This window comes from Colletotrichum tamarilloi (genome assembly GCF_030869305.1).
Source record: "Colletotrichum tamarilloi strain Tom-12 chromosome Unknown Scaffold_23.1, whole genome shotgun sequence".
NCBI classification, from domain to species: Eukaryota; Fungi; Ascomycota; class Sordariomycetes; order Glomerellales; family Glomerellaceae; genus Colletotrichum; species Colletotrichum tamarilloi.
Genome location: NW_026849406.1, coordinates 215656 through 235233, shown reverse-complemented (window position 1 = coordinate 235233; position 19578 = coordinate 215656). Strand labels below are relative to the sequence as shown.

The 19578-nt window shown below is 53.4% G+C and overlaps 4 protein-coding genes across 4 annotated transcripts; 3 read left to right on the top strand and 1 right to left on the bottom strand.

The window, feature by feature from the left end:
* Positions 1-568: 568 nt before the first annotated feature.
* CTAM01_07460 (uncharacterized protein) lies at positions 569-2893 on the bottom strand (the record flags this gene model as incomplete). The annotated part of the gene is made up of 4 exons (XM_060523482.1): positions 569-1344; positions 1411-1947; positions 2004-2672; positions 2776-2893. 4 exons carry the CDS (start codon positions 2891-2893, stop codon positions 569-571), a joined length of 2100 nt encoding a protein of 699 aa, XP_060381858.1.
* Positions 2894-4565: 1672 nt separating this feature from the next.
* On the top strand, positions 4566-6947 carry CTAM01_07459 (uncharacterized protein; the record flags this gene model as incomplete). Its single annotated transcript, XM_060523481.1, has 1 exon — positions 4566-6947. The coding sequence occupies one exon, from the start codon at positions 4566-4568 to the stop codon at positions 6945-6947; it is 2382 nt and encodes a 793-aa protein (XP_060381857.1).
* Positions 6948-8424: 1477 nt separating this feature from the next.
* Positions 8425-10437, top strand: CTAM01_07458 (heterokaryon incompatibility protein; the record flags this gene model as incomplete). Its single annotated transcript, XM_060523480.1, has 1 exon — positions 8425-10437. One exon carries the CDS (start codon positions 8425-8427, stop codon positions 10435-10437), a length of 2013 nt encoding a protein of 670 aa, XP_060381856.1.
* A 3792-nt stretch (positions 10438-14229) lies between these two features.
* On the top strand, positions 14230-15190 carry CTAM01_07457 (ATP synthase subunit C; the record flags this gene model as incomplete). Its single annotated transcript, XM_060523479.1, has 3 exons — positions 14230-14335; positions 14593-14988; positions 15087-15190. The coding sequence occupies 3 exons, from the start codon at positions 14230-14232 to the stop codon at positions 15188-15190; spliced, it is 606 nt and encodes a 201-aa protein (XP_060381855.1).
* Between the last annotated feature and the right edge of the window lie 4388 nt (positions 15191-19578).

The following is a 19578-nucleotide window of genomic DNA, read 5'->3' as shown; positions in this document are numbered from 1 at the left end:
TCCACCTGTGACCCCCGGAGCCAATGGGAGCCCTTCCCAAGGGACTCTAGCGGGGTCAGGCGGAGGGGCCGCGGCGTTGGCTCTCGCTTGAACTCCGGGCTGACGCCGCCAAATAATCGGGGATTTGACGGGATGGAGGTGGGTCTGACCGGCCCGCTGGCTCCGGAGTAAGCTTCAGCTCCTTCCACGAGCAGCTCCGACATAGGTACACGGACACACAACTATCTACCCTGGGTACCAAAAGGTACAATCCAACAACGAATGCTGGGTGCATCACGCCTTCAAAGAACTTTTTAAATCCAGCAATTGTAACAATTCTTCCTAAGCTTCAACAAGTCTGGCATTCCTATTTTTGACCCAAAGCCAAGTATCATTGCCACCAAATAATTCCAATAATCCTTGACTCGTATACGCGTAAAGCCAACGAGTAATTTGCGGACCAGTTTCACGCCAAAAGGACTAATAAGTAAATCATCAATTCGCTTTCTCGCTTTCGTGAACTCAGCCACAACGCTGTTGCAATCACCAGAATTCATCGTCCATTCACGCAGCCCGGTCCTCAACCTATTTACGCGTGAGTGCTGTCTCTGTCCGACTCGGAACTATCTCTCCTCCCGTCCATCCGCCGCGCATCCCTCGCCCGTGTCCGCTCGTCTTCGTCGCCTCTGGACCCCCAGATCAGATCAATATACAGACTCGGCTTGTACTCGTGCTTCCGCAGGACATAACGCCTAAAGAACCACGGCAAGTACTCGACAACCTGGTGCTTGACGAACTGTCGCTTCGACACAGCAAACACGAGGTCCAGGTCTTCTAGGCTGCGCCTCTTGGTCTCCTCCAACAGTAAGAAGACCATGACCAGGGCCAAGACATTCAGTCCCGCAAAGAGGTATAGCGAGCCGCCGTCGCCCAGCCCGGAATTGATACGCGGGAAGAAGACGGAGAGCAGACCGGCAAAGCCCAGATTCACCGCGATGGCGACCGCGGCCCCAGCTTCGCGGTGAGATAGCGGGAAGCTCTCTGACGCGTAGGTGAACGGGATAGGCCCCAGACCAGGTGAATACGCGGCCGCAAACAGGAGGATGAATAGTGCCACCACTGGGACCTTGGCATTCAGGTTGTGGATGTTGAAGGAGACGCCCGCGAGGAGCATGAAGAGTGCCATCACGGGGAGTGTCAATATCAGCCATTTCCGTCTGCCCAACGTATCGATCGTTCGGATGGCGGGTAGCCCAAAGATGAAGTTGACAGCTCCATAGCCTAGACTGAAGAACATGGCATCTCGCTTCACTGCACCGGCGCGGCTGAACAGCGTGCCCGAGTAGAAGGCCAGCACGTTGATTCCTGTTGCGTCAAGTCAGCACGGCTCTCATCTACGTCTAATCACACTTCAGAGAGTTCGCGTCTTACCACACAGTTGCTGGGCAAGCGCCACAGTCGAGCTACTAATCAATGCGTTCCTCAACCGCCTCTCAAGAAACAGCTGCCTCCACTGCCGCAGGAATCCCACCACGGTTGACACAAATCCCGGAATGTACTTGAGATTCGCGACCCCGCCCGGCACTTCCTCCTGCTCTATAGACTTGTGCACGAGGTAGATGTCCCGGAGAGCCTGAAGCTCGGTGTTCCTCAGCTTCTTGAGGATCTCGTAGGCCCGCTGCGGGTCGTACCGGGGACTCGACACGCGCATCAGGTAGCGCGGGCTTTCTTCGCAGAAACAGATGACCAGGACGAGCAGCGCGAGGGCGGGGACCATGGGCGCGCCCACCATGAGTTGGAAGGTCAGCCGCTTGTTGGCCGCTGTGTCGAAGATCAGGTTGAAGGCGAAGCCGACCATCAGGCCCGCGGCTACCCACAGCTGCCATGCGAGAATGGAGGTGCCACGCCAGAAACCAACCGCGGTCTCACTGGCTAGGATTGGAGTGCTGACGGCCTTGAGTCCCATACCTGATCCCATCATTAGCATTGTGATATCTTTGAAAAAGGGAGGTGTGTACACTAACCTATACCATTCACCAGCCGAATACCAAAAAGATGCACCCAGTTCGTCGCAAAGGCCGAAGCAATCGAGCTGACCAGGATAAGAAAAGCAGCCACCACCATCCCCCCTTTACGACCGAGATAATGGTTTACGGGTAGCGCAAGAGGACACCCCAGCAGCGCAGCGAACAAGAAAGGAGACGCGTTTGCGGCTCCCAGCTTCCAGTCATCGATTCCCAACTCAGCATGGCTACCCGTCACACTGTTGTCGTCTTTCTTTGCCGTCGTGTTCAGCCCGAACTCGGTGTCATACAGAGAGGAGCCGTTGAATGACGCTTGCACGTGGCCTAGGGAGCTCGGTGAGCCCGTGAACCGATATTGAGCCAAAGACAAGAAGATGGTTTGCCTACCTTGCAAGAATGCTGCGAGGGACACAGTAATGATGATGGTCCACATCCCCTTTTCGCTGAACGGGACGTCGCGTTCCCGAACAAGTGCCCGCTTCTCCTCCGCCGTCAGCTGGACCGGAAGCTCCTTTCCTGCCGCACCGCTTGGGTTTCTCGCAACTTCGTCATATAGCTTGATATCCTTTGCCACACGCGCAGCTCGTATCAAAGCTCCCTTATCGACGTTCAGATACCTCTCCGCGAATGACGTGACATCTGCCTCTAGCTGTTCGTCGGTATAGTGAGCTAAATGGAGAGATTTGAGTCAGCAAAAGAAGCGGTCTTTAGAAGGGAAGGGGATTTTGAGTAGTAGAGTTGAATGTTTGGAGTCCTCGGACATGGAGCTTACAGAGAGGGTTCTCGATTACCGCCCGGTCGTTGATATGCCGGTGGCGGGCTTGTTGTTTTGTAACCCTGTCATGGCCAGAATGAGACTCGGCCTGGCCGAGAGTGTCGATATCAGACATGCCGTTGTCAATATGATCGTTCTGGGAGATTATGGACTTAATTGGCACTTATCAGCAATACCACGATAAGTAGCATCACGAGTAGCCAATATAGGGCTGAAATCGATCGCGAGCCAGGCCTATCCTGGGTATTAAGTGAACGGAAGCCAGGCCGCTCAGTCATATAGGTAGGGCACTGTCATTATGGTCGCCTATGCGAGCGCGAAACGGCATGAACCATGGCCCAGGAAGTGAGACCTCATGGCCCCCAATAGGATTGAATGACGACGTCCCGCGTCCCGCGTCTCACTGAGACTTTGTCTCGCAGGCTTTCCTCGGCTGGCGTTGTACAATCAGATGGCAGCCCATGCACAGGCCCGTCATTTTCATCCTTCGAGCCAGCGATCGTCGTCCCGTTTACTTGTCTACTCGTATATACCAGATGCGGAGTAGAGTGAAGCGAGGGGCATCTGGTCTCCCCCACCCCCCCCCCCCCCATATGTAGGGCTGTGAATGTGGAGGCGAAGCCAAACCTTTCCGCCTCCCTGCCATCCACCATCCCATCAGGCAATGGAAGGAGCCTTGAGTGACAGATGCCAGATTGACCGCAGTGTTGCCCTTTGTACCACCGGGAAACGTGCTAAACTATTGAGGTATCGGGGGGTTACATTGACCAACGAGACGAACTCTTGGGATTTTGATGTGTCATTCCAGAAGTCCTTAAGTCCTAGAGAAGCCTCATCTCGGGCACTCGCAACTGACTTCACCCGCCGACGCTGAGTTTCTTGTACTCGATCCCGAATACGGGAGGAAGCTGCAGATGTACGGCGCCAGGCAGCACTTGAACTGTGGCTTTGCCCAAGCCAATCGACGTTCACAAGATGAGTTTGGGGCTGCAAGGTGCAGATCGCCCAGCTCTCCTGCTGTCATCACTATGTCTTGCTTATGAATATTATGCATATTGTTCATCGCCTGGTATCCTGCTGCGCCACAGACCCAGAGGACATAGTCGGGGTGAAGCTTGGCAACTGGGGTTCAAGTGGAATAAGGCTACTGCATCAACTCCCACACCACGGAGTAGACCCCGGTCCTGCGAGGTTCCCCGCGGGGGCCCGTTGTATAGAGTCACGGCTACCTACTCAAGTGGGCAGAAAGAAGCTCTAAGGTCGGGGTCGATTACGGAGTGAGATCATTTGCTTGGAAGTGAGACAATGACATCCAAGGAGTACCTACTCACTGAGGAGCCCGCAGTGCAGGGCCAGCTGAACTCTGCGTTACACCGACTGCGGCAGCAGCCTGCCCTACGCTCGTGATGTGTTCCTTCGTGGCTATGCCCCCCAGATTGACGGCAGCGATTTTTTGTCTCGGCGAGTAAGACTCATTTGGGAGGGTAACATCTGTCGATCGCGGGGACCACAAGTGTACTTGCCTCATCGATAGATGGAGGAGGGTGTCCAATGTCTGCCCCTTCACTGCCCGCCCGTCCTCTACTGTGTGTTCTTTTCCACTCGAGTGCTTGTTGACTTTGCACATTGCACCGAGCCCATCCACGACTCCCTAACATGTTCATCGTTCAACGCCCGAGGACTCTTTGCATCGATTATCGCGAAGTCAATGGACGCGGCCGCCGTTCAGGAGACTGAGGAGAGCCAGAGATTCGGATAACAGCGCTGCACAAACAACTCAGATTGAGATGGATCCTCTTTCGATTGCCGCCTTTGCTCTGCAGATGGTCGGAATAGCCGGCAAGATCGTAGAAGGCACGGGCAAGTTTGTCCAAGAGAGCAAAGCCATTTCCTCGAGCATCTGCGAATTCCACGAGACCATACGGAACCTACACGCCGCGCTGCGCAATGTGGCTCGAATCCTGAAGCAGCACCCGCATCAGCTTTCCTTTGAGAGAGAGCATCACCAAGATATTTACCAAATTCTCAAATCATGCCGCTCCTCGCTTGACAGGCTGCAGAAAGAGCTACCGGAACTTGACGACAAGCCGGGTCCGATTGATAAAGCTAGAGCAAGCTTTACCATGACGTTGAAGTCGGTTGTGATTCGCGATCTGGTCTCTCACATTACGTCGTATACACAAGTACTTCAACTCAGTCTGATAACCCTGTCTCTGTACGTGAAACCCTTCAAGCAGAACCCTTTGGTGGATCGGATGACTGACTTTAGAAGCGGCTCATTATGGACTCAACAAAAGTCTCAAGACCAGGTGCATGTCGCAATCAGAAACTTGACCGACGAAATTCGAGCCGCGAACCTCATCTCACGTACGGGCAAGGGTCAACGACGACCATCAACGGAATGGGACGACGAAAGTGACACAAGAATGGATGAATCTCTGTCTGTCACAAGAGAGATCCAAGCCTGGCGAATGTCGGCCGACGAAGTAGCAGCCGCAGTCACTTTGCAAAATGCAGACCAACACCACTCGTTCTTGTCGTTCAACTCATCGTACACTAAGTTGGCATCGGGAAAGGACCAGGACTCTAAACAAACATCAGGAGACGTAGACTCAGACGACTGGGACCCAGAGCCCGAACATCCAGACGGACCAAGCAAAGACATCCTCAGTCACCAGTACGACGCGAACCAAGAAATAGTCGACCGCCTGGTAGACTGCGGAATATTTCTCCGGGCTTCGCTATATCAGAAGCGGGGCATCGAGATCCGAGAACAGCTTAGCCAGCCAGGATACGACGTTGACTTTAGCTTTGCCGAGCAAGCTGTCATGAAAGAGCGACTCGCCGATATCCTTTTAAGAAGTGAAACAGAAGAGGAAATCACCGAGGCGAAAGGAATTCTGCAGGACTTACTCCAGGAAGAGGTGAAGCAACCCGAGGAGTTTCGGAACAACGAACGGCGAAGTCGGCTATACCACGACCTGGGGAGTCTATACATCCGACTCGGTAATCTAAGGCAGGCAAAGACATTCCTAAGCCGAGCTCTTGAAGGCCGGAAGAACCAAGAACCCATCCCGGTTGAACTGGTACAAGAGACGGCAGATTTGTACATCAAGGCTCTGCAACTCGACGGGGCATTTGACGAAGCGCGCGGTGTGGAAGTCTGGGTCAACACCGTCATCATCCCGCTGACAAGCCGTCCTGCGTCGCCCCCTGATCCAGACTCTGTACCAGACGCCAGGAGGCCGTCCTCCATGGGCGAGCTCTCTCAAGCCTTTCAGTGGTGTCGCGAGAACGGATTCGACATCGATGTCCCGACCGGCTTCCGCTTCGACGCCTGCGACTTCATGACACGAACCTCGCCGCTCCATAAGGCCATCCAAGACGAAAACCTCGAGGTATTGAGGCAAATGGTGGGACATGTGGTCAGTCTCGAGAACGGGGGCAACGTTGGTCTACCGACGCCCTTGCTGCTTGCCGCGTCGACCAGGAACCGTGACAGCGTTGGGCTGTTGTTGCAGACGGGCGCGCGGGCCGACGTTCGTGATAGTGCAGGTCTGAGTCCCCTACACCGATGTCAGAACAAATCCGGCGGCGTCAATGTTGCCCGACTTCTCCTCAAAGACACGCCTAACCTTTTGGATCTCATCGACAATTCGGGAAAGACGGCGCTGTATATGGCTTGCGAGATGGGGAACGAGGCAATGGTCCGGTTCTTGCTGGGCGAAGGAGCCGATCCCAATATCTGCCATCAGACGAAGAGATCGCAGACTTCGTCCCCCTATCTCAGCAACAACAATGTGTGCACTCCCCTGATTGCCGCGATCCAGGTTGTAGCAACAAAAAGCTCCCGCAAAATCGGCATGATCGAAGTGCTCCTTTCCCACGGCGCGGATCCTCGCTTGACCGATGCAAATGGCCGGAACGCTTTCCAGGCGGCTTCCAACTGTGGACTGGCCGGGTCGGAGATCAAGCGACTCCTTCAGAAGTATTCGCAGACGTCGACTCGAAAGTCTAGCGACGCATCCACGGCGACCATCTTCACTAGGTCTTCAACTTCCAGTGACCACGCGTCTCATGAATCAGGCCGGCGGAGTACCCTTATGAGATTTTGGAGCAAGTCAGAGTCTTCTCATTCAGGTGTTGGCTCAGTTCCGGAGGGGGGATAATCTTGTTTGTCTGGAGCAGGCTTTTGTGTTGGATATGTTTTTTTAGATACCCTTGCTTCAGAAATGTACGTGTACATCTTCATAGCGAATTTATTGGAAATTCCAAAATTGCGAAGCGAACAATGTGAAGGAGAAGACTCTGGGGCTACCAGTCCGTGACTATATAAGTTGAGGTGGAGATAGACACCTTATATACTCAATCTCGTGAACGTACGAGAGCGAGCGATGAAGCGTAGTCACCGCTGCTCTCCATACTTGACAATTTTCGGCAGCATCCGTGTCGGTAGATCAACAGAGACGTCTCAAGCGAAAGAGGATGCCTACCGCAGCTCGAAGTAATGAGAGTCTGGGGTATGGTATACTTTAAGCCCCTATCGAAATGAGAACAATGGCTTATGTATGGCGTATGAACAGGGCATGTCTTTCTTCTGACGTTACCATGCCATGGTGGTGTTGTTCTGACACCACCGTCTCGGCTGCCTCATATATGAATGCCATCTCACTACTCAATGATCAACTATATGGACGTAATTGACAGTATCGGTCTCCTTCAGTCTCTAAGCAGCCTTGGCCGTTCAGCGTTCCCATCCAAATGCGGCAATAATCCAAGGTCATATTGAACATCCCGGCAAGAGAAGGCGGGAGAGGCTCACACCTTCCCATTGTCTCATGAGACGGGAAGGAAGGCCCTCAAGGTATCCTACCCACCTTCTATCTGAATACACGAGAAAGGTATATACCCCTCCTCAATCTAATTCCTGTCACCAGCACAGCAGGCGCCCCCTAGGTCGGGGGTCAGGTCAAACTGTGGCGTGGGTGGTGGAATGGTTAATGGTCAACAATCAACTATCTACACCAACCAGCCTACTCGACGACAGGCTAAGCGCATACGAGAGTACCCGAGTTCGAATCCCAGCATGAGCACCAAGAGATGTAGCCCCCAATTCAGCACCGGGGGGGTGAACTCTTTTTAGTCCGTGGTGGTAATTAATTTGATTGCCTATGGGTTTCTTCTGCCTCCAAGATGGAGTTTATATAGAATGTATGTATATGTGTTAATTCTGCTAGGTGATACTATGCCGTTGTTGCTTAGAGAAGTCTGATCAAAAATATGTATTCACCGATATGCATCTGTATACACATAAATAGTATACCTAGTAAAAAAACACCATTACCTGTCCATGGAAATCCTGTTCCATTCCACCTCTCCTCGGGAATGATCTGTGTTGAAGTCAACTCATCCAGTCGACAAACTACGACCTTGTATGGTAAGCTGCCAATCAGCTGCTGAGGCTATGCGTACCTCTTGCAGGATTAGCCGCCGGACCTCACATCTGACATGCAGCCAACGTACCGCCTATTTACACTTACTTGCTCACTTGAATCTTGCAACAATCTCCTGACACTTAGAATCATCATTCTCGTTAGAACTTGAGTTTTTACCAAAGCATTGAGGAGGAGCTACACTGCATTCATCATGGCAGAATGGCACGACCCGTCATGCCGGCGCCTAGACGTCTTCACCAGCGGCGGCATCTCCAGCTGCCTAAGCTGCGGCTCCATCCAACTCGATCTCGATACATTACCACCACCTGAAGCAAATGACGAGGATGAAAATACAATAGACACTGCCGTCTACAGGCCCCTAGAATCCCAAACAGACATCCGCCTCCTCACCCTAGAGCCGGGGGAATTCGCAGACCCCATCAGATGCACCCTCGCCCTGAGCAGCACCGCCAGCATGATAGACTACGATGCGATCTCCTACACCTGGGCGAGCGAGGATGGCGCGATGGCCTGGACGCAGCCCATCACCCTCGACGGCCGCGCCTTCTTCGTTACGGCCAACTGCGAGACGGCGCTGCGGCGCGTCCGCAGCCGCGGCGCGCAGAGGGTCGTCTGGATCGACGCCGTCTGCATGAACCAGCAGGACGTCGAGGAGAGGGGCCACCAGGTGCGCTTGATGCCGCAAATCTACTCCCGCGCGCAGCGCGTCCTCGTCTACGTCGGGGAACCGGTGCCCGAGGAAGAGGCGCTCTTCCGCTTCTTGAATGATCGGGACACGACGACCCCGGATCTGCCCCGGCGGCTGTCGCTCCAGCAGGCGTTGGAGACGCTTCTCACGCGGCGGTACTTTTCGCGGGCATGGATTCTTCAAGAGGTGGCGCTGGCTAGGCAGGCGACGTTGATCTGCGGGCAGTACGAGATGCCCTGGTCACGGCTCCAGATCCCCTGGCTGGCGGACCGATGCTTGCTCATCAACACGAAAGAGAAGCCGCGGCTGCTGAACATGCTGCAGCTGCCGTCCGTTCTGCAGTTTCGGGCGCCTGCGTACAGGGACTCGAGTGACCTGCTCCGGCTCCTGGACCTGGCGCGCAACAGCCATGCGTCAGATCCAAGAGACAAGCTGTTCGCCGTTTATGGGCTTATATCTTGCGCACAGAGCGATGGAATTGTAGCCGACTATACGATGTCGACGAGGGAGGCGTATATGCAGATGGCCAGGTGGATTGCGCAGAGGTTTGGAATCCCGGCGTTACTGCTCAGGTCGTTCCACGTCGGCGAGGTCGGCGAGGAAGCGGATGAGGGGGATGAAATGGTCCAACAGGAGAAACCTGAGAAATTCAGGATCCCGTCATGGACGCCGAATTGGACGCATAAGCCCTCTTCGCGAGTTATGCCATTGCTTACGGAGATGTATGACGAGACTGCAGCAGGATTTGGTCCAGTCGGCCTCCCAATCAGTCTGAAGGTAGCTGAAGACTCCCTAGGGTTTCCAGCTTTCAAGCTGGGAAAACTATGTGATCTCTTGAGCGAGTACGATGCCCAAGCAAGAAGGGCAAGTCCTCCAGGATCAGTCGTTGCAGCTAAGCCATGGCCGTACACGGTCTTCGAAATGTCACATCGGGGCAGGAATAAGTCGTGCAATCAGGTGGCATTTGTTTTTTGGACGCAAGACCCAACGAACCCTCAGCGACCTCAGTTTCCCGAAGTCGAACAATTGTTTAGGAAGCTTCCAGGCCATGATATCACGGCTTTCGATGCGGGGCACAGAGAAGAGTACCAGGACCTTTACGTATATCTAGCTCCCAAGGCGGATAAGTACGATGGATTTTCCTTCGAGGAGCCGGGTACCGTCTCAATTTGTGTTAACAATCTTTCATGTGTGTGGATTCACGATGGCCTCGACAAACGGGTGACTGAGGGCCGGTTTAGCAAGTACGCGATCTGCGCCAGAGATCTGGGTCGTGGGGATATCCGCATCGCCGGGTTGTTGCACATGGATGGGCTCGTGCATGAAGGCGTTTGGAAGAGTGGCCAGTTTGAAAATGTGAGCCTCGTCGGCGAGGATCTTGGAGCTTACCCAGCGCGAGGTAACAAGCCCAGGCGCAGCGCGTACTACTGGGAACGTGAACAGGAGCGCGCACAGTCAGCCCGAACCGGACAACTTGACGGTGCGGACGCGGCAACTGCCACAAATGGCCCCTAGTTAGGTAAAGGGATTCGTGGAAAGTTTCAAGCAGACGGAAGGATTTGATGCCCTAGAAGTGAGGTTTAAGAACATCATCGCCATTCTCGTTGGAATGAAACAATACGACCCGACGGAAGTTATCGGAAGGCTGAGAGCCGCCAATTCGCAAAAGGGAGTAGCAATTATCGCCATAAGTCGAATCGGGAAAGGAGCTTGGGCCAGTCGCAGAGAGCTCTGGACTGTCACAGTGACGCCAACCGAAATGACAGATTGAAATTTTTTCCCTCCTTTGTTGAACTGTTGAACGCCTTGACAGCCTCGCTCGGACGGTTATGTGGTTCGGAGGTTGCAATGGCAAACGAGATTGATGCAGTGATGCCTGGGGGTTCGTTCGACTCGGTATTGGAGCAACTACAAAAGCGGCTCCAAGGGGAGAAACGAATAGTCGCAGGGAAATCGTATGCGCGTTGGGCTTCGTGTCTGCGTACGTTCCGAATGGCTGGTAGAGAAGCCTGGGTTTTGCGTAAGGAATGGAACGTCGTAGCGAGTCTAGCGAATTACTAGAAGCCTTCCAAATGCAACTCATTCCCGGCCGAAAAATCGCACAGCCATGGACGTTCTTTCGGGCGGATGTATTTCTTCGGGGTCGCCTGTACGTAGGTAGTCGCCTGTAGTCTGCTCCTTGTCGCGCTCGGTGGTTATTTCCGCAGTTGCTTCAAGTGTTGGTGCCTCAATCCAATCCCGGAAGGGGCCCCCGGGACTTGCAGCTGTGGCGGGTGTGTGTGCAACAGTGCAACCTCTTGGGCATGTGGCGTCTCAAGTCGATCCCGTTCCTGCCCGTTCATCGATTCTCGGCGCGCTGGGCGGCATCGGGTGTTTCGGTTGATGATGCAGCCACCGCGGAATAAGCATGGAAGCATGAGCCTAAGGCGACGACATGCCGCCGGACGGCGCCTGCTTCTTACCTAAGGCACTTTAGGCCGGCAAGAGACATGGAAAGGGAAGGGAAGGAAATAGCCATGACAAGAGCCACCCGCAAGACAGGAAGGAGAGAAGGAAGAAAGAGCCTAGACTACTAGGACAATGAAAAGGAAGGAATGACAACAGTAAGAGTAACCCTAGCAGCTGCCCTCGGAAGGGAAGATACCCAAGGTAAGGTACCTAAGGTAGGGTAAGAACCTACTCCGTGTACGTATCCGTACTTGCCTGAGGTGAAGAACCTCTGGACTCTCGTGGCGCTGGAGAAAGGGAAGGACTTTTTGGGCCTTTTGGCTTCATGGTCATCTGTCCCGTTATCGCACATGACACCATCAGCTTCCATCATCCATCATCCCGAATACCACCATCATTGAGCAATCAATTGACGCCACACGGCCCAATGGCTCAATAATCTCCCGCGTCTTATCAGTCGGCATCATCAAAGATGGTCGGTACAAGCAAACACCATTGCTTTTTGTTCGAGAGTTCCAATTTCAGATACGATCGGAATGTCAGACTCGGACACATGATTCAGAAGCACAAGCTCTAGCTCAACCACTGGCTTCCAGGCCCTCGACGACGCCATTGGCATTGACGCAGGAGACACTCACACCCTGACAGAGACAGAGACAACAATGATGCGTCATTTTTGAGGCTCTGTAGCCTCAGGCATGCACCACAAGACAATGGCAGCGAAGCGGAATGGCGAGCGCCAACGGTGCGTTTCGGCGTTTCTTCTCCCTCAAAGCTTGCGCTTGCACTAGCAAGAGCAGCTTGGCTGGGAGTCAAATTTTTCTCCCGGCGTCGGCCTCACCCCCAGTGGTTGGACGGAGGGCGGTACCTCACAGGCTCATCCTGGACGCCTCACGGGTGAAGCCCAACCGTAAAAGGTACATGGCCTCCGAGACATGGCAGACCCACGCATCATTTCGAGCGACCTGCGTATCGCGTACCGACAGCTGGGATTGACAAACGCTAGATTTACGTTTGACGCTGAATCAATCTCGCAGATACTCCTTTTGTGGATCCCGACATTACGGTTACGGCGCTGCGGTCGCACCCATCTCGGCCATCTCAGACACTGGAACCTCGGACGTCGGCTCAATGGAGCGAACCTGCCTGCCATTGGCAGATGAATCGCCACCACGTCCGTCGACCGTCGGCCATCGGTAGGGCCAAGCTGTCCAGCAACGAGAACACTGCAGCGTCCCTCGGAGCGCTGCCAGTGCAAGTGCACGCCAGCCAGGTTTCTGGGTGCTGCCGGGATCTCACGTAACACTCGTCTACTTGCAGTCGGGGGTGCAGGGAAGGGGCGTGTGTGCAGTCAGACGGCAAGCGTCCCTGACAGGAAACTGGGCTGGCCAAGGCATGTGTGCGTGCTTCGATTGACTTCATCCCATCTTCGCTGATGGTTTGGCGGCGGCATCGACTCGAACGAAAAAAACGAAAAAGTTTGATAAGAAGATGGGAAGAACAGTGAAAGGAAAGGGAACGAGGAATGGTTGAGAAGTGAAGGGAGGGAGCACGACATGAAATGCAAATCGACGCAAGCGACAAAACGGAAGTAGGCCTTGGGCCAATTCTCTATCTCCCCTTCAAACCACGATCCGTCTCACCGCGTCCCTTTTTATCTCTGGGACCAACGTTCCAACTCGGTCATCGTGTCCACTTCTTTTCTGGTGTTGACGCCTTTTTTCCTTGAGCTATTTTGTCGGGTCCACCCACGTGTGAGTGCAAGGCTGCGGCTGATTGGACCCAGGCGCCTCAGAGTGGGGGCCTTCGACGGTATCGGGTGGGGGTCACCGCAAGCCATGACCGGGCTGATATCAAAGCTGACATTTGGCGGCTTTTTCTCTCTCTCTTTTTTTGCGCTGTGTGCCTGAGGGAATGTTTTTTTTTGAGAAAATTTTCTCTCGCCATGGGACTCCCATCCAGGCTCAACCCGTGTGTTTCCGGCACCAACAGCCTCTTATCTAGAATGCTTCAGTGAGCTTGAGGTGGTCTCTCTCCGTTAAGCCAAGATGCTTTGGAACATGGACATTGCGTGCTCATGCCGTCTCAAAGACTGAGTTGACACACGCTGGACCTACATGTTGATTATCGATTAGCCGGCCGTAACGGACTCAACCTTGCGGATTCTCCTTAGCCTTGATACCGCAACCCACTTCTCATGATTCGTGTTCCTGGCCAAGGGGGCATATCCAGCAAGTACACACTCCGTACGCCTCAGGCACGGTCAAAGGGCCCCAAGATCAACCATCTCTCAGACTCTCCCTCTCTCCGTTCAGGGATCCCCTTCGCCGTCCAGCCTCCCGACAATGCCCGAGATCGGTGCGAGGGCGTGTGTGTTGGATCTCTTTGGTGGATGAAGGTCCACGATATGTCAACGACCGCACATGTCTAAACCTGATTGGGACGCCTCGTTCATTGCGAATCCGTCCCCAGCGCCGGGCCCACCGATGTCTAGTGAATACACAAACGGTACGGATACTCACCAGTTTCTGCCGTCTCCAGTTTGATCCGATCCCACACACATCCTGAAGAAGCCTCAGGCTCATCATCTCCAGCGTGGAACCTGAGGCCTGGCTGGCGAGCCATCTGGATCAACTTCCGCCGTCCCGTTGCCCGGGCCCCTGCCCTCCTCTCTCTACCGAGCTTGCCCGTCACCTGAGCGAGAGCTTTTCCCTTCCGAACCTGCTTTTGAGCTTTTTCTCTCTCCTCCTTCTTCCTTCCACTTTACCTACCTCCATCCCAATCTGTCCTTGTTTCCTATCTTCTCTTCCTCCCAGTCCATCACCGTCTATCCCACAATCTCCCCTCACATCAGTCACAATGGCCTCCACTCGTGTCCTCGCCTCCAGACTCGCCACTCAGATGGCCACCAAGGCCGCCCGCCCTGCGGTGCGCGTCTCTGCCATGCCCAAGCGCACCATCACTGGTAAGTCTTGAAAAATTAGTTCTCGTCGAGAGAACGGAGACGAAGGGAGGAAATGGGAAAGGCATCGAACAAGAAAAAAAGAATAAGACCGACGCCGACATCGAAGCCAATGAGCAATCACATCAATTGGCCTCGCGGCACCGATCCGATATCAACGATGAGTTCGATATCGTCGCCTTCCCACCTCCCCGTCGAGAAAACAAGAAAATAATGAGAGAACCACGATTGTTCTGACATTCGATTTGCGAAATTTTCAGGCTTCTCCAGCCCCCTCCAGGCTGTCAAGCGCCAGCAGGCTACCACCATCAAGTCCTCCAAGGTCTTCACCCAGGTCCAGGCCAAGCGCGCCTACTCTTCTGAGATCGCCCAGGCCATGGTCGAGGTCTCCAAGAACTTGGGTATGGGTTCCGCCGCCATCGGTCTTACCGGTGCTGGTATCGGTATCGGTCTGGTCTTCGCCGCCCTCCTCAACGGTGTTGCCCGCAACCCTGCCCTCCGTGGCCAGCTCTTCTCCTACGCCATTCTTGGTTTCGCTTTCGTCGAGGCCATCGGTCTTTTCGACCTCATGGTTGCCCTCATGGCCAAGTTCGTGCGTCATCACCAATCCATTCTCATCTCATCGAGACTCATCAAAGCTAACAACTACGATAGACGTAAGCGATTCATTTCGCACTGGCGAGCTGGGGAGAGGCAAGGAGACAGTTTTCGGACGGAGCTGTGCTCTCTTGACCGCCATCTCCTCTTGGGACAGGTTCGCCTATGGTCACGCAATGGAGCATCATCCACTCCACACTGCGTGACGAGCTAGAGTTAATAGACGGGATAGACAGCATGGTGGGCATTTTAGACGATTAGAGGTCATAGACCGCACGGCTCTGCTGTGTTGTATAGATGGAAATTGGTCTGTGGCAGGGACGAGGTAACGCACTACTCTTACCAGCGAAAAAGTTTTGCATCTCCCCATCTTTTGCTTCAGCCAGCCTACCCCCGTGGCTCCTGGCCCTGATACAATTTTTTCTGTAAAAATACTACAAACCTCAAACTGATGATCACCGACTTTGATGACTTTTGTGAGGCAATTGATGAAATTCTGAGCATTGGGCATGAGATCGTGAGACAAGGTCAAAATTCTCCGTACAACCCGGCAACCAGCACAATCTCACCGCCCGAGTTCAGGCACTTCATCTCCACTCTGGGGAAGGGACCAGTTCTACCGAGTGCCAGAGCTTGAAGCTTCCCGAGATCTTTCGAGGTCGAATTGGCCAATGTGAGATGAGAATTGGGCGAGCTTCACTCGAGCTACCTAGGTAGACTTTTTTTTTTTGCGGGTGTCTTCCCGGGCCTGGCGGCGGGAAGCCAGCATGCCATCCCCACGGGGTTGTTTGCACACGAGCAATCACGCGCCATGCCATGCCCTACGCCTCTCTCTCCTCTCACTTATCAATCTGCTGGCTTGTTCACCACTAGGTTCGATCCAGTGACTTCACTTTCGGGAGTCTCTCTCCTTTAAATGCCGTGTGGATATCCTACCTGCTCATCTGAATCTTGGTCTTGAAGGCGCTGCAGTAGAAGACCACGATGATGATGATGCCACAGGCAAAGAAGAGGTACTACCGCTGGAGGCACACCTCTTGATGTGCCAATTGAAGAGCCAGGCCGGTCGCCGCCATTTTCCCATCACTCTTCCTCTCACTCGAGCAGCTTGAACCATCAACCAAGACTACTATTCCCGTCGTAACTGTCATTGACGCCGTCAACGATAGTCTGGTCCCCCCCTAAAAATCCCTGACCCAAGCCCGGAAGGACAACAAGCTCGGTTTCCGAGTGCTCCGCTCGACCTCGACGTATGTCCTTATCGTCGAAGCCTGGCTCCGAGTCGTGCGTCCGACAGCGCTGTATCCGCAGGCTGCCAGACAAGTAGACTGAGGAACACCGTCACGGAGACGCTCACACACCCCCTCGGGTCTCTTACACACCTGTCCTTTCTAGACGACGAACGGCCGTTTGTTTTGGTGGTCTTTTGAGTTCTTTCCCCCACTCCCATCCCCTTCAAACCCGCGACGAAAACTTTCGCCGTCGAAAGCTTGAGCGAGCTTGAGCTTTGAAGAAGAAGCTTCGGAAAAGCTAGAAAAGTCCAGATGAAATCAGACAAGACACGTGATGGTCATTGACAACGGCGATGAGAATCTTGAGGTTCGCGATCGACTTTCTTCCATCCTCCTCATGTGCTCCTCCAGATCTCGATCATATGTCCTGGGTGGCAAGGCACCCAACTTGACCTGTCGGCTCCCGCAGGACCATTGTCGTCTCCCTCTCACTTGAGAGACGAGACAAGGGCGAATATCCATCCGTACGCTGTAATTCTCCATTTCCGTACTGATCACCGTTTCATCGCAGCAGTACAAAGAGGAAAAGAAAAAAGTGTACTTAGTCTCTTGCTGCTCTTATCGCAGGTACCTCTTTCGTGCGCGTGTTCCCACCCGTGGCACCCCCTTCCCTTCCCCCTTCCCCCCCAGCCCCGATCATCCCCCCCCCCCCCCCCCCCCCCCCGTTTTCTTTGCCCCCTTTTGGGATCAGCTTTGCGGGTCCCAACGTAAAGGTTTCGACGGTCAGGCGGCGCTGCGGGATTGGACTTTCGACTTGCTAGAGGGGCTCCACAGAACAGTAATGGCATCATGGACTTCTGTCCCATCCAAGACCAATTCCCATTCTTGTCACCGTTTTCGTTCGTATCCACCGTGTTTTGCGAGGTTAGCGGGCAATGTGGTCGCCTGGTCGGTAATGTCGTGATGTTGCGTTAATGTGGGCTTGCAGTCTTTGGCACCACCCGACGTTGATTTTGAGATGGGATGTCGTTGGAGAGATTAAGTAATCCTTCCAACCCTTTTTTTTGGTATTTTTTCCTATTTATGACGAACCCGGCTGTAGGGTAATGGCAGGTTTCCCCTCACGCGAACCTCGTTCGACTTTTTTGAGACCTGGGCTCATTTTTTTGGGCTGTGTTCTCCAATTCGGAGAACCGAGGGATTGGCGAGTGCAACGGCGTCGCGAAGAGCCGAACTGCTGCAGGAGTAAGCGAGGGTGCAGGAAAAACAGGGCAGACACGGTACCTGATAATCTGACCCACTCTTTGCCTTTTATGGATTGGGAGGGAATGGACGTGGGGGGGAACGGAAACGACGTCTGTCCCTCGGCTGCTGGGATTCTGGGAGATGTTGATGGGATGTGGTTTGTTTTGATGATATGATTATGGTGATATGTTAAGGAATGGGAAGGAAATGGAAGTAGAAGGTCGTCTCCTAAAAGTGCAGTAAGATCTTGAAAATCTAGTAAGGGTATTCAAGCAACAACCACGATCAAACCTCGAGAGCTTCCTGGAGTAACGCGTGGGAATCTGGCGAAATGTTACACAGGACACGACTAATGCGCCATGAAGTCTGTTGATCCAACAGACCAACAACGGCAACGGTGTTATCTCATCACGTTGTTCCGTTGCCAGTTGCCAGTTGCCCACCAGGAAACGGAAGACTCGAGGTCATCGTATCGAAGGCCCCCGCCCCCCATGGGGAAGCAGGTCCCGCAAGTTCACTCAGCTGATGTGGATGCCCCTGCTAAGGGATTTAGCTTGTCGGTCATTGAGCCATTCGTACGAGATGACTCGAGCTCGGGCTGCCAGTGGAGAGATTCGTCGGCCGTCGTATGCGGTGACACTGCTTTGCTATAGCTGACCGACAGAGAGCAAACTCTTTCAGTCTCGATTGTTCATCCGCTTTCTTGAGTCATGGTGAGAGGACGTCAAGTGAAAACCGAATAGAGACTTGTTACAATCTCTGTGCTCTTACCAGTGCCAAAGTCTTGACATACGGCCGTACAATCATCCAGACTCAGCCTTGTCATTTCGACCAAGGGAAAGATGGCCTGTAAGCGATGAGGACGTGGACAGATCTAGGCGTCAGGCCATTCACGTCTATCGCTAAGGAGAAGCAAGGCTTCAATGCGCTCCACGCATGTCTGATGGTATGCTTCTCTTTTAAACGTTGTCTTCACTGTTGCAGACTCGGTTCGTGAAACATAGCGGTAGTCAATGAATTTCCAAAAAATAGGGCCGAGCCGGGAACAACTCTAGGGATATGTCTGAGCCATCAATTTCGTCTACTGGAGAGCAAGTTTGATAAGCTGCAAGCTCTATGAGATTCCTCGGTGATATGTATTGCACAACACAGGTCTAGGGTAGAAGCATGACCGTGTAACCGGCTCCGGGTCCATGACACAAGCCTCGCGATGAGCTTAGCGACCTATGTAATAGACAACGCCGTGATAAGAACCCCCGTAGCAGAAAGGCCGGACTCTTTCACCTAGGGGTTCTCGCCCAGCACTTGGGTTGTGGTCATAGTTAGTTTCAGCCCCCTGGAAGCACGTATTCATCCATCTCTATATATGTGCGCCTGCTGGATGACAAGAAACCTCTGCAACAAAGTGCAGAGAGATGGTTCTGAAGGTAAAGCTGGGATTGAGTTGACGAGACTGTGTCATACAATACAGGGGCTTTGGAGTGCTTTCTTCGTCTACCCATCAAGTCTCTCCTTTTGAAGCGCGGTCGAGCGCTTGGACCAAATTGCATATCTCAAGAGAGAAAAAAAGCCTCTGCTGCCCCCAAGCCTTCATGCCGCTATGCTATAAAAGCCTATTGAGAGAAAGAGCTCCTATGGAAATGAGAAGAATCCGGGCACATCGGATTGGCGGCCTTCTCGACAAGCATGTAAGACACCTCTACTCGGTGACTTATCTTGCATGTATTCCGCCATGATGAGCTGTTGTCTGTTCATTTACTCATCTAGATCCCTAACATTTACTAAACTTCCTTAGATACGATCTATCACTTAATCCTCATCATCAACCTACATCAACCTACAAAGACGTATACACTGTTGAATAAGACCAAAGTGCAGAGAGAGACAGGGCAAGTACGGTCTGTCATCTTGCGTATCCAAAATAGGGGTCGAATTCCGTGCCCGGGACTTAATGACCGTAATCACAGCTACGGACTCCAACCTCACTCGGGAACACCGTACGATCCGTCGACGACGAGATGGATTTACTCGCTCGTGCCAGACAGAAGACTCAGGAAGACTGCAGCATGCCGGAGTTTGACTTCAAGTATCGAGAGACACCACAACGAACGGACGTGACTTCGAAGACGAAGACCAACCCTGCGAGAATGGACGCAAGACCAAGTAACCAGG